This window comes from Bos indicus, chromosome 7, assembly GCF_029378745.1.
Source record: "Bos indicus isolate NIAB-ARS_2022 breed Sahiwal x Tharparkar chromosome 7, NIAB-ARS_B.indTharparkar_mat_pri_1.0, whole genome shotgun sequence".
NCBI lineage: Eukaryota > Metazoa > Chordata > Mammalia > Artiodactyla > Bovidae > Bos > Bos indicus.
The window spans coordinates 15,059,520-15,072,708 of record NC_091766.1 but is presented as its reverse complement, the minus strand read 5'-3'; the positions used below and the strand labels follow the sequence as shown (position 1 = coordinate 15,072,708).

Here is a 13,189-nt window from a genome sequence, read left to right as displayed (position 1 = left end):
CCCGGCTTTGTGAAGCGGCACGCAGAGGGGCGGGGTCCAACTTCGAAGAGGCCCCGCCCCTATACCGGTCCAGCTCCTCCCTCACCGGGCCTTGCTTTGTGAGGTTCTGCTTTCTTGAGAAGGGCTGGAGTGGCGGGGACAGAACGTAGGACCACGCCCCAGCCTGTGGCCCCACCCCCCAGCACGCCCGCTTGAAGAGCCGTTTGAGCCAGGACTTAGCCCCTGAACCCCATCTTTAACCCCTCTCCGGCACTCAACGGCTCCTCTTTTCCCCTTCCCCCAGTGCCCTCCTCCTCCATTCTGAGGCCCTTCACTGTTTTCTACCCACAAAAAACTGTTGGACCCCCCTTATCCCCTGACCCCCTCATTCACTCTTCCTTCCCCCAGTGATGACTGGCCAGTGAATCCACTACTCCAGGGCCCCATTCTCTTTCAGGGTTTCCAAAGGAGCTTGAGGCCCCTTGCCTCACGTAGATCTCTTCTCCTGACACCCCCATGGCCCTCCCCAGACACCACCCTGACTGCATGCACTTGAGGGGTACTTCTCCCCATCCCCTAGGAATCAGTGATTAGACATCAGAGGTCCTGGGCTTGAAGGACTACACTCCATAGAGACCTTGGGAACAGCTCAAACATTATAATTAATAACTTAGGCATGCCAGCAGGGCACACAGAATATATCCCACCCAGGGGACCCTATGCTCCAAAAATCCAGTCAGGTTGGCCAAATCAGGTGTGATGGGAAGGAGGAAACTGGAGGAGTGTGCGAGGCTCAGATTCATAACAGCCCAGCTAACGGCCAGAAGGGATCCTTCTTTGGTAGGTTGAGAAGCTGGAAATCCTGAGATGCTTCCTTCTTTCCGTCCAGACTCCAGGTCGATGCTTTCACCCCCTCTCCCACTCCTGCTTCTCAGTGAGGAAGATCACAAGGCCAGGGATCCCCTTTGTCTCTTCTGTTCAGTTCCCTGAGAAAGCAGCAGCCAGAAGTCCCCAAAGTAGCTGGAGGGACCTGAGGCCCTACACAGCCTGGCCAGCTCCAAGGGGAGGGCTGAACAGAGGGCACGCAGAGAGAGGGGCTCCCCTAACAGGCCCGGAATGTGCTGAATTCAGGGGGCTCAGGTGAGGAGGACGTGGAGGTGGGCCTCTTCCGGGGTCCAGGTGTCTCAGTGGAGCCTGAAGGAGCATCCAGGTTGGCTGCATCTTCTTCCGAAGTCATTTTCTTTGTCCGTAGAGAGAAAAATAGAGAATGAAGTGATTTGGGATTTCTGGATCTTGGGTTGCCCCATTTTCTGAGGCTGAGACTCCCACAATCCATCAGGTCTCACCTCACTGCCCCCCCCTACACACACACACACACACACACACACATCTGCACACAAACACAGTTGCAGGCCCCTGATCCTGCCCTCTGTCCTGTCTTGCTGTCTACTGAAAAGGGAACCAGACAGCCTGGGTTCAAATCCCAGCTACACCTCTTCCTAGTGGTGTAATCGACCTCTTTATGTCTCAGTTCCCCCTTTTGTACAGTGGAGGAGAGTGGCAGTACCCTTCATCCTGGGGTGGCTATGACTCATAAAGATGAACACCGTATGGCATCATTTCTCTATAAAAATCCAGAACAGGCAAATCCACCAAAGTGACAGAAAGCAGAATGGTGAGTGCCAGGGTCTGAAGTGGGGGAGTTGTTTAATAGGCAAAGAAGTTTGTTGTGTTTTATTTTGGCTGCACCTTGCAGCTTGTGGGATCTTAGTTCCCCATCCAGGGATTAAACCTGGGCCCCGTGCAGTAGAATGGTGAGTCTTAACCACTGGACCACCAGGAACTCCTTGACAGGGTATGTTTTCCAAGATACAATTCTGAGGATGATGATGGTAACAGTCGTACAACAATAGGAATATACTTAATGCCCCAGAACTGTACACTTAAAAATGACTAAAATGGTAAATTTCATTTATATTTTACAATGATTAAAAAAAAAAACTAGAAAAGATCACTAGAACTTACTGTTAAAGAAAAGAGCCATCCGTGCATAACAGTATGGTTAGCATGCTGTCATTTGTGTTAAAAAGTGTGAGGATACAGACTTGCTATTTTTGCCTTTGCTCGCTCGTATGTGCAAGAAGTTCCTAATGGTCGTTTACCTGCATGTGTGTGCGCAGAGTGGAGATCAGTGGGTGCAGAGGGATTAAGAAATAGAAGAGAACTTTATGAATATAGATTATAGATAATTTTTACATTTGGATGTATTTCATAGTCTATATACATTTATATTTAAAGTCTCCAGGACTAGGATACTGAGAAATGTTATTTTTTCCTTGTTTTTTTTTTTTTTTTCCTGTCTTCCCATCGTTTCGTTTTAAATGCCTTTTAAAAGTGGGGAGAGGGAAGCAGAAATCACCAGGCTAGTGCCTTGAGCAGTGTGGCTTCTCAGGGAGGGTTTTAGAACATGCCCTACTCTCCAGGTTTTTCTTAACAGCTTGTTCCCTGAACTGAGACCTCAGAGGGCTGGACAGGTTGGTGCCAAGCGCCTTCCTCCCACCATCTGTATACCAGTGACTGAAGCCAGTCTCCATCTGCTCTGGAGCATCACTGGGTGAGGTGGCCCCTCTCTTGTCTCTCAAGGACTCCGCCACGGCTCCTTCTCCCTCCGCCCACTCATCTACTCTGAAATCAGTGCCGTGTTTCCCATCCTCTGAATCTGACCTGCATCTGTTCGCGCCTTCCACCTCCGCTGCCAGCACGCTGGACCAAACTACCCACTACGTCTGGCGCCTGAACCATCTGAGCTGTCTGCGCCTGGTCCCCAGGCTCTTGTCATCCCACGGCCCCCACAGCTTGTGCTCACTGAAGCCACCAGAGGGCGCTTGTGGGCACGTAGAGTAGGTCACATCTCTCTGTTCCAAACCTTCCAGGGCTCTCACGTCACTTGGGATAAAAGTCAAAGTTCTGCACAGGAACCCCCTCCACTCCTCACTCCTATGCACCACTTCTACTGGGCCGTGTGGAGAACATGCCCTGAGCCTGGATCAATCCTCCACCGCTATCTCCTGCTTGTCACTTATCTCCTAGACCTCCCACATCTCCCATCTGAATGTGTTAGCTTCCTGGGCACCCCCTAGCCAATGTGCTATCGTCTGCCTCCCCCTGTGGATTTAAGAAGCTCAGGGGATGAAGGGTCTCATCTTGTTCTTATCCAGATGCCCAGGAAGGCTATGTCAAACCCATCCAATCCTCCCCCCACCCCTACTTCCTACAGTGGCGCCCCAAGCCAACTGACTGCACCCCTGGCTCCCTCACTACAGTCCCAAAGCATCCATTTATACAAATAGGATTCCTGAGGCCACCTCAAGTGGGACCACCTGCACCCCAGACCTGTACCCATCTCTGCATGGAGAGAAGCTAGCCGGACATTTTTTTGTTTCTGTGTTTGGCCACACGGCAGCTTGCAGGATCTTGTTTCCTAACCAAGGATAGAACCCATGGCCCCTGAAGTGGAAGTGCAAAGTCTAACCACTGGACAGCCAGGGTATTCCCCTAGCTGGACACTGTCTTCATCCATGGTATCCACGGGTCAGATATCTCTAATTTACTGAATAATAATTACCCCAAGGCCACCACAAAATGCAGCTGTGCAGAGGACATCCATAGACCAGGTTTCAAATCCTAGCCGGGATGCTATGTGATCTGGGAGAGCAATGCCTTGCTAAACAGGAGGTGAGGAGCAGGGGTGGGTGTGAAGGTTGAGACCCTCCTCCCGCAAAAGGGAATACATGTCTGGACAACTAAGCTGAAATTCTTGAAACTGAACATGAAAGTGGTCTTTTCTTTATACCAGACTGTCATAAGGCTCCATGACTTCAAAGAAGCCCCCAGGTCGTCTTTTGTTACCATTGTGAGTGCAAAGGCGGTGCGGACAACCAGGGGCCTGCCCACTGCCCCACAAAGCCCTGGACAGCGTGGCTACCTCCAATCCCCTGGAATTTTCCAGAACCAACTCTCAGCTCAAAAACAAGCCCTGCTTAGTGATTCTGGGCTTTTCCCAGGCCCTAGAAGTCCAGAGACAAAGGTCAGCCCAGCCCCCCTGGTAGCCCCCATCTTCCTGTGGTCAGAACAGGAAGCATAAAACTGGATACGAGAAACGGGATGACTTACCATGATGGTAAAGAGGGAGTTGTCGAAGGACATGTCTGGAACAGAAAGAGAGGAAGACCAGGGTGGGGGCCAGTTCAGATTTCTTGCTCACCCCCCACTTCCCAGGCCCTCCCCATAAGCCCACAGGCCCTAAATCCACCCTGAGGAAGGGCATGGAGTCCATCACCCAGCAATCTCTTTGTCCGCCCACCAGCCCGTTCTGCAGGGTGAAGAGCTGCAAATTGAACTGTGTCCCTCTTCTGCTCAGGCTCTCCCTAGGTGACCTCTGGCTGCCCTCCAGAAAATGGGTGCTTCGTCTCAGCTCCTGCTTTCTCCCCCTATCCTGGGCTCTCCCACTAATTGCCCACCCTTCACCCAGCTACTCCCTGTTCCCCCCTGTAGTTCTCTGATTTAAACACCACTTCCTCTGGGGACCACCCTCCCATCCCAGACAGTGTCCAGCTTGTCATGGGCTGTTTCCCCACTGGAGTGTAGGCTTGTGGACAGAAATCACCTCTGTCTTGGTTATCTCGGGAGCCCTCAGGCTTTAGCACATAGTAGATGCTCAATGAATACGGGAAACAATGAAAGAGGTACAGAGAATGGAGTTTTCTCTGCATAGGGCCCCTTCCTGGGCATCACACCTCACAGGCAGGCTCTCTCTCTGCCCCCCTGGTGGAAGCCAGCAGAACAGCACGTTCTGGACCACAAGTGGGGCTCCAGACAAGACAGTTTCAACTCCCCACCCTCTTGGAGCTGATGGTCCAGTACTGGCGTTGAGTATCATACACCCAAGCATGCAATGATTACTCAGTTGTGTGTCTACTGAGAGCTAAGAAGTATGACAGGGTGCTGGGGGAATGTAAGTAGAAAGAATAGATCCTGCCTAGGGAGTCAGGGAAGGCTTCCTAGAGGAGGTGACCTTTAGATGGAGACCACACAGGGAGGAAAAATATTCTAGGCAGAGAGTGGGATGAGTGAACGGCTTGAGGATAGGGCAGGGAAAGGTAAGAGGTGAAAGCTGTTCGCATCAAAAAGGAAAAAGAGAGAGAGGTGAAAACTGGGAGGAAAAATGAGGGGGGAGGAGGAAGGGAAAGAGGAGGAGCATGTGTTCTGGATTCTAAGGGAAGTGAACAGCTGTAGATGGGGTTCAGCAGCAAGTAGTGAGACCCGATGGCATTTTGAGGCAGTGACTCTGCCCAGGCAAGGGACAGGAACACGGAGGCACAGACCTGTGGTGGCGATGTTAACCCAGCAGGACTCTCGCTCTCTGCAGAGGGATTCGGGAGAAAGTGATGACTTGTCTTAGGCAGGAGGCTCCTTCCAGGTAGCCCTGGCCCTAAACTTGATCCTTCCTCCCCACCCACCTCCTCCCTCGCCCACACCGAAACCCCTCAGATGGAAATATCTTGCAGGAGCCCCACTGGGGCTACTCTGCCACCAGGCAGCAAGGTGTTTGCCCCTCTCTCCAAGAGGAGAAACCGAGGCTGGGGCCAGTATATATTCTGACGCCCAAGAACCAGGGCCACTGTCTACAGGCTACACACTGGGGGCTGCACGACGCGAGGGCACACCCACCCGCCTCCCCCTCACTATGGGTTTCTAGAATGATTGCTTAACACATTTTGGCAACTGGCAATAAAAGAATGCGAGGAAGGCTCAGTCTCCTCATCTGTTAAAAGGGGTCATTCATAGAGCCTACTTCCAGGGCTGATGCGAGGATAATGTGAACTCAAGGTCCAGAGTGCCCAGCACAGCATGGAGTACAGTGTGGAGCACACCTTAAGCGCTTCCTGCTGCTGCTGCTGCTAAGTCGCTTCAGTAGTGTCCGACTCTGTGCAACCCCATAGACGGCAGCCCACCAAGCTCCCCGGTCCCTGGGATTCTCCAGGCAAGAACACTGGAGTGGGTTGCCATTTCCTTCTCCAGTGCATGAAAGTGAAAAGTCAAAGTGAAGTCGCTCAGTCCTGCCCGACTCTTAGCGACCCCATGGACTGCAGCCTACCAGGCTCCTCTGCCCACGGGATTTTCCAGGCAAGAGTACTGGAGTGGGGTGCCATAGTAGCACCTATTTTTATTAACCCGCCCATTGACCAGAGGGTGCTGTTTGAGATGGAGCCCTGTAAGTACCCATCTGCCCCTAGAACCCGGCCAGCTCTTCAATGCCCATCAGAAACTCCTGCCTTGGGACTGAAATTTTTCCCCAAAAAACTACCCTCTGAGGGTCTCCAGGGATGTTCTCACCGTCTCTTGTTCAAGTTTTTTACTTTAACTGGGAACAAACAAACAAAAAGCATTTGTTAGATTTTGGTCGTGGTTACAAAAAGCGAAGAAACCAACAAGGCGTCTTGTACGTTTGCCACCCAGCCTTGCCTTCTCCCCTGGCAAATTTCCCTCTCAACGGGGGAGTTACTGAAGACACTTTTCCCTCCCAATTACATGAGTAATGTATGTTGGTAAAAACTTCAAGCAAGGTACAAAAATGTAAAAAAATTATTTTTAAATGCTGATTTCAGCGGGTGCCAGAGGCTGGGGGAGGGGGAACAGGGGTTGGTATTTATGGGGACAGAGTTACAGTTTAGGAAGATGAAGAGATGGATGGTGGTGATGGTTGTAGAGCAGTAGAAGTTAAAATTTAAAAACTAAACCTTTAAAAAAAAAAGGAATTCCCCAGCGGTTCACTTTCATTGCCAGGTGCTCAGGTTTGACCCCTGGTTGGGGAACTAAGATCCCACGAGCCCCATGGCATGGCCAAAAATATTCAAAAATAAATAATAAAAAGTAAATTAAAAAAAGAGTTAAATGGCAAATTTTACATCATGTATATTTTACCATATATATATGAATTTCCCCTGCCCACCACCACCATTGAAATTCTGAAAGGTTCTTCAGTGCTAAGTGTTTAGAGTAAGAACTCCCAATTGTGTGCCTCTGTGCTCCTAACAATGGATGTGAGTTGGAGTGGATTTTAATGGATTTGCAAGTTCCGGTGAGCCACGCTTTCTCCGCCTGCTGTTACCTTTCCTGATGATCAGGGCAATGATCACCAGTCCAGCGAGGAGGAGAGCGGCTCCAGCCAGGCTCAAGGAGAGTGCCAGGATCCAGGTGGGCACTAGAGGAAGATGGGGAAAAAAGAGATTGGGTAGGCCATGGAATTGTGGGGGTGCAGGGAGAAAGTGGGACTCCTGGCATACATCTGGGCTACCTTTAGAGAGTCAGCCCTCCCCCTATACCCCAGAAACATTTGGTTTAGGTACAGCTAGACCTTGGGGATCTAGCAACTCTGTCTGTCCAGTTAGTATATTCCCTACCCCTGGCTAACCTAATTGGTTCAGGGAGTGGCATGTTGTCCAAGTTGAGCCAATGAAACTAATTTCTGGACTTTGCTAGATTACTGGGAAGAGAGGTTTATTTCTCAGGCCAGCATTGCAAAACCAGCAGGATATACATCTGGAGCTCCAAGGTATACAATTCTGACATGAGAGCGAGAGCCTGCCTAAGAATAAGACACAGAAGAAAGCAGAGCTGAGAAGTGGCACATGATTCCTGACACCGTTGAGCACCTGAATCCAGCCATGATGGAAATCAGTGCCATGAACAAATTTCAGTTCAGTAAACCAACAAATCCCCTTTTGTTGCTGAAGCCAATTTGAGTCCAGTTTTCAGTTACTTGTGGTCTGAAGAGTCTTGCTGGCTGGGTAACGGGGTCAGACAACACCCATTCCCAGCCACATGGTGGACTCTGAGGCCCACACAGAGGTAGCCACAGAAGCATGAATCCCCAGCTCCAGAGTTTATGTCTCTGCAAGAGATCTGGCTGCCCCTCCCTGGAGAGAGGCAAGGAATCTCTCAGGAGAGCCAGGAGGAGATGCCCGGACCCTGGTACAGGTCAGGAATTAGCCAGGAGGGGAGGAGAGGCGCTCACTTGGGTATTCTCAGTGTTAGCCCTTGTTCATTCTTTCATCTGGGGCAGGAGAGCTGTTACCGCCCTACTCTGAGACCACAGGACCAAGGTGAGAGAAGGGGGCCTTTGATAGTGGAACTTGAGGCCGGGGAAGGACACAGAGAGTGTTCTGTCATCACAACCTGTGGGCCTCTGCTGGCTACAGCCTTCTCTCTGCAGCAGGAAAGTTCTGACTGTTGGTGACGCAGGGAGTCTACCCCGAGGCTCCTCCCTCTCTCCCTCCCCTCCCTCCTCCTCCTTGATCCAAAGACCAGGCCCAGCTCCCACTCCTGGAAAGACCAGAGGAAGACATCTTCACTCCCAGGGCTTCAGTCGCACTCAGACAAAAAGTCCGAGTCTGTGCTGCAGCCAAAGGCCCTGCATGATCCTCCTTGCCTCCCCCTGCTCTCATCTCCCAGCCACTTTCCCCTTGCTTGCTATGCTTCAGTCATATGGGGCACCTCCACGCCCCTCAAACACACCAGGCACGCTCCAGCCTCAGGGCCTTTGCACAGCCAGCTTCCTCTGCCTGCAACCGTCCTGCCCCAGACAGCCATGTGGCTGGCTCCTCATCCTTCAGGCTCAAACATCACCTCCTCAGAAAGACCTTCCCTGATCACTCTCCTCTCTGTTTAAAATGACACGCGTGGGAATTCCCTGGTGGTCCAGTGGTTAGGACCCTAGCACTTTCACTGCAAGGGTCTGGGTTCCCTATCTGGTTGGGGAATTAAGATTCTGCAAGCCACATGGCACAACCCAAAAAAAAAAAAAAAAAAAGATGCCCTTCACCAGGCTGTTATTTCATTCCTATCACTTCCCTTGTCCCCTACTAGCTGACTGAATATTTACAAAACTCCTTATTTATCATCTGATGTCCATTGCCACCCCCTTGTAATGTGCGAGAGGGCAGGGACTTTTGTTTCACTCGCTGCTGAGCCTGCAATGCCAAGGGCGGTGCCTGGTGCATAGCAGGTGCTCATAAATACTGTGGCCAGTAAGGAAAGGTGCTGCTAACGTCTGGACTTCAGAGGCCGGTGGAAATCCAGCTCTGCTGCCTGCTGGCTGAGTGACCTGTGCCAGCCTCTTCAGCTCTTGTGCCTCAGTTTCCTTATCTGGAAAATGGGAAGAATGACTGTACCCATTGCATATGGTGAAAGTGAAGTCGCTCAGTCGTGTCCAACTCTTTGCGACCCTGTGGACTGTGGCCTACCAGGCTCCTCCATCCACGGAGGAAAAGAAACTCCTGGCAAGTTGGAAGAGTGATGACTCCCAGGAGGAGAGAAGAGTGTCTACAAAGGTTCGGCCATGAGAAGATGGAGCCTAGGCAGTGAGGGCCGATGGGAGGGACTTACCTGGGAAGGAGACGTGCACAGGCTCACTGAGGTTCGACAGCTGGGGTTGCCTATTCTCGCCAAGTACGCTATACTGGCAGCAGAACGGTCCCCCTCGAACCTCCCTGCTGCCACCACTCAGGTTGAAGATGACCCTGAGCTGGTCCTTGGGGGCTTTCAGGAGCTCCACCACCTCCCCATCTTGATACAGCGTGAAATTCGCCCCTGGGAAACCCCTGGGGGCCATGCACGAGATGTGGATGGGGTCCTCTTTACTGCTGGGGTGTGGGGGCACCAGCATGATGGATGGCGCCGGGATCGCCAAGGAGCCTGCAAAGCAAGATAGGGGAGGTTAGGTGCGGGGGTGGTTAGAGCAGAGGCCAGCCTGGCTGTGTGGCCTTGGGCAAATGGCTCACCCTCTCTGGGCCTTGGTTTTTATGTACAACTGGAGGCTAGTTGTCCTTGTGAGTGCATGCTGTCGCTTCAGTCATGTCTGACTCTTTGTGACCCTAGGGACCGTAGCCTGCCAGACTTCTCTCTCCATGGGGTTCTCTAGGCAAGAATACTGGGGTGGGTTGCCATGCCCTGCTCAAGGGGATCTTCCTGACCCAGGGATTGAACCTGTGTCTCCTGCATTGGCAGGCAGGTTCTTTACCACTAGCGCCACCTGGGAAGCCCCTAGTTGTCCCTATCCTACTGCTATGTTGAGAGGATCAAGCGCCCAGCACATGGTGAGAGGTCATGTTGTTGGAGTCATTTTATTATAATAGCCGTGGATGTTGCACAGCATCACAGTTACACTCGTATTACTTCTATCAACAGCACTGACCATGTTTAGGCCCTGTTTAGGCTCTGAGGACAGAGCAGTGGATGAGACAGACGGACAGACAGATGAACAGACAAGACATGCCTGCTGGGGAGCTGACATTCTCAAGGAGACGAGGGTGATGGGGTAGCCAGAGAGGACTTCCCTGAAGACACAGCATGGAAGAGCTGGGAGCGAGCATTCTAGGCAGAGGGACCATCTCAGGCAAAGGCTGGAGGCTGGAAGGGGTGTGGAGTGCTCAAGGAGTCTGGGTGGCAGGAGGTGGGGGTGATCGAGGGGAGAAGGGGAGGGCAGAGTGATTCTGTCTTGTTTCCCAGGCTGTGATGAGGGATACGATTTCAGGGCACGGCTTCCTGCAGGAGGGACCAGTGTCTCCCCAGTGGCCCCAGGTTCCCGCGTGGAGTGTCTGGCTCAGGTGAGGTCAACACAAGCCTTTCCTTATCCAGCTTTCCTCTCACCCTCTCCGACCTACCAGTAGATCCTCCTGCTGCCCCAGTCCCGGGGGTAGAAACCTGCAGAGGCCAAGCAGGGCTGAGTCATGGGGTGTGGGCACTGCTGTCTCCAGTGGGGTGGCATTTCTAATACCTGTGATGTGGGGGGTACTGAGACCCCACAAGAGACGTCCGTGCTCCGCATGCCCCCCGGCACCTTGGCCAAGGCTCTAGGGCAAATCTGTCAGGGCTCAGCCTCTCCAGCTCCTGCTCATGTGCATGCACCCCTCCCCGCCGCCCCCCAGCAGAGACAAGGTGGTGGATGGAGGGAGCGGAACAGGGTGAGGGGTGGCGCAGGGGCATCAGCTCACCGGCTGCAAACAGCAAGACAATCCAGGGCATCTCTCCTCCCGCGTTTGGTCAGGAAATCTGGCGGAGGCTAGGGTGGCCCACGGCTCGCTGCCAGCTCCTCCTGTGAGGCCAGAGCAGGGAAAGGAGAACCAGGGCTGATTTGAGCCGAGTGTTTCCTCACTGGCAGGAAATTGCACACACACACACTGGGCACCGAAAGGGACTCTCTTCCCTCCCCACCCCTTCCACAGATGCACACCAGAGCCTGGCACCTCACTGCTCCTTGGGGGCCCAGGTTCGGCAGATGGAAGGAAAAGGTGGATGAGATGGTCCAGTATATGTGTGTGTGTGTGTGTGTGTGTGTGTGTATTTTTTCCTAACGGCATGAGGAAGTGCAGGGAACGTGGGTTGTATGGGAAACCCAGGCCCAAGTCACAAAAGGTGGCCCAACATGTGCCCAGAAGTTGAAACGTGTAGGGTGGAAGTTGGTAGGGCATGATGATTAGGGCTTGGCCTCTGTGACCTCAGGCAAGGGACAGTCCTTCCTGGCCTTCCTGGCAAGTCCTCCGCTTGCCGCCTGGAAGAATGGGGCTAAGAGTAGCAGACAGTAGCTCCAAAGAATTTATGAGACAAAGTGTTTCGGTTCGTGGAGTGTGAGTGTTCATAGGGTGAGGCCACACAAGCTCCTGTGTCTCAGGAGCTTCACCAGTCAGGTGAAAGCAAACATCAGCTCCAGAATGGAAGAAATGACATTGTTTGCAGCGTAAATTGCCTCCTATTGATAGCCAGGAAATTTCCAAACGTCTGTCTTACCAACCTTGGTTTCTAAACATTTCTGGTCAAGTCTACCAGGCCCACCTGGAAGTTTACACCCAGGAAGGATGCAAGTGTGTAGTTGCCAACATTAAAAAGGATCATTAGAGTGGACTTTTTTCTTTAGATACACAAATCTGACTTCAACCTCAGGACCTTTGCATGTATGCCACCATCCCTGCGTGGAACACAATTCTGTCAACCTGGTCTAATCCCACTTCTCCTTCAGGTCTTAGAGGGTTTTTTTGGCTGTGCTGGGTCTTTGTTGCTGCACAGGCTTTCTCTAGTCGCAGCGAGTGAGAGCTACTCTCTAGTTCTGGTGTGCAAGCTTCTTCCTATGGGGGTTTCTCTTGTGGAGCACAGGTTCTAGGGCATTTGGGCTTCCATAGTTGTGGTGCACAGGCTTAATTGCTCTGCAGCATTTGGGATTTTTCCAGACCAGGGATTGAACCTGTGCTCCTTGTATTGGCAGGCAGTTTCTTAACCACTGGACCACCAGGGAAGTCCATGTCTCAAGTTTAAATGCTAATTTTTAAGGAAATCTTCCCAGATCCCTCTGAGCTTAGAAAAATCCCCTTTCTGAATTCCAGGATAGTACCTTGTAATTTTCTTTGATTGCAACTAGCATGCGTGTATTTTCATGTTTGTCCATTTCATCTATGATATCAAACTCATCACTATAAACCTGTTTAAATTTCCTCGTTTGCTTTTTAATGTCTGTAGGGTTTGTAGTGATGTCTCCTTTTTGATCCCTAATAATAGTAATTTGTGCTTTCTTTCTCTTTTTTTTCCCCTTGATTAGTCTCGCTGGGGGTTATTCAGTTTTTTAATCTTTTTCCAAGTATCAACTTTTGACTTTGTTGTTTTTCCCTACTTTCAGTTTTCTATTTCATTGCTTCGTGGTCTTATCTTTTTTATTGTTTCTTCCAGTTACCATATGCTTAACTGGCACTTCTTTTCCTAACTTCTTTATTTATTTTTGGTTGCACTGTTTTTGTTGCTGCTTGCCAGCTTCCCCTAGTTGTGGCGACTGGGGGGCTACTCTTGGTTGCAGTGAGAGGGCTTCTCACTGTGGTGGCTTCTCTTGTTGCAGAGCATGAGATCTAGGTGCATGTGCTTCAGTAGTTGTGGCTCCTAGACTCCAGAGCACTGGCTCAGTACTTGCGGCACATGGGCTTAGTTGTACAGGCATGTGGAATCTTCCCAGACCAGGGATTGAACTGGTGTCCCCTGCATTGACAGATTCTTATCCACTGTACCACCAGGGAAGTCTGATACTTTTTTCAGTGGCCCAGTATATATCGGCATACAATGTGCACTCAAAATGAAAATACACTTTGCAGTTGCTTGGTGTAATATTCTG

At 51.4% G+C, this 13,189-nt stretch overlaps 1 protein-coding gene across 2 annotated transcripts; it reads right to left on the bottom strand.

Moving 5' to 3' along the window:
* Window positions 1-622: 622 nt before the first annotated feature.
* C7H19orf38 (chromosome 7 C19orf38 homolog) lies at window positions 623-11,190 on the bottom strand. 2 transcript variants are annotated; one of them, XM_019964175.2, is made up of 7 exons: window positions 11,034-11,190; window positions 9,427-9,735; window positions 7,151-7,243; window positions 6,376-6,403; window positions 5,364-5,401; window positions 4,153-4,187; window positions 623-1,219 (listed from the first exon to the last, which is right to left on the bottom strand). In XM_019964175.2, the coding sequence occupies exons 1-7, from the start codon at window positions 11,062-11,064 to the stop codon at window positions 1,082-1,084; spliced, it is 672 nt and encodes a 223-aa protein (XP_019819734.1). In that variant the 5' UTR covers window positions 11,065-11,190; the 3' UTR covers window positions 623-1,081. The 2 variants fall into 2 exon arrangements, with proteins under 2 accessions (XP_019819734.1, XP_070648943.1); XM_070792842.1 differs by lacking the exons at window positions 5,364-5,401; window positions 6,376-6,403.
* Between the last annotated feature and the right edge of the window lie 1,999 nt (window positions 11,191-13,189).

What these genes read in the sequence shown, in the direction of transcription:
- C7H19orf38 (XM_019964175.2), bottom strand. Translation starts at nt 11,064, where the DNA reads ATGCCCTGGATTGTCTTGCTGTTTGCAGCCG. An exon ending in AAAAACTTGAACAAGAGACG is followed by an intron (nt 5,402 to 6,375) that starts GTGAGAACATCC and finishes ATCCCTCTGCAG; the next exon opens with AGAGCGAGAGTCCTGCTGGG. An exon ending in ACTCCCTCTTTACCATCATG is followed by an intron (nt 1,220 to 4,152) that starts GTAAGTCATCCC and finishes CTACGGACAAAG; the next exon opens with AAAATGACTTCGGAAGAAGA.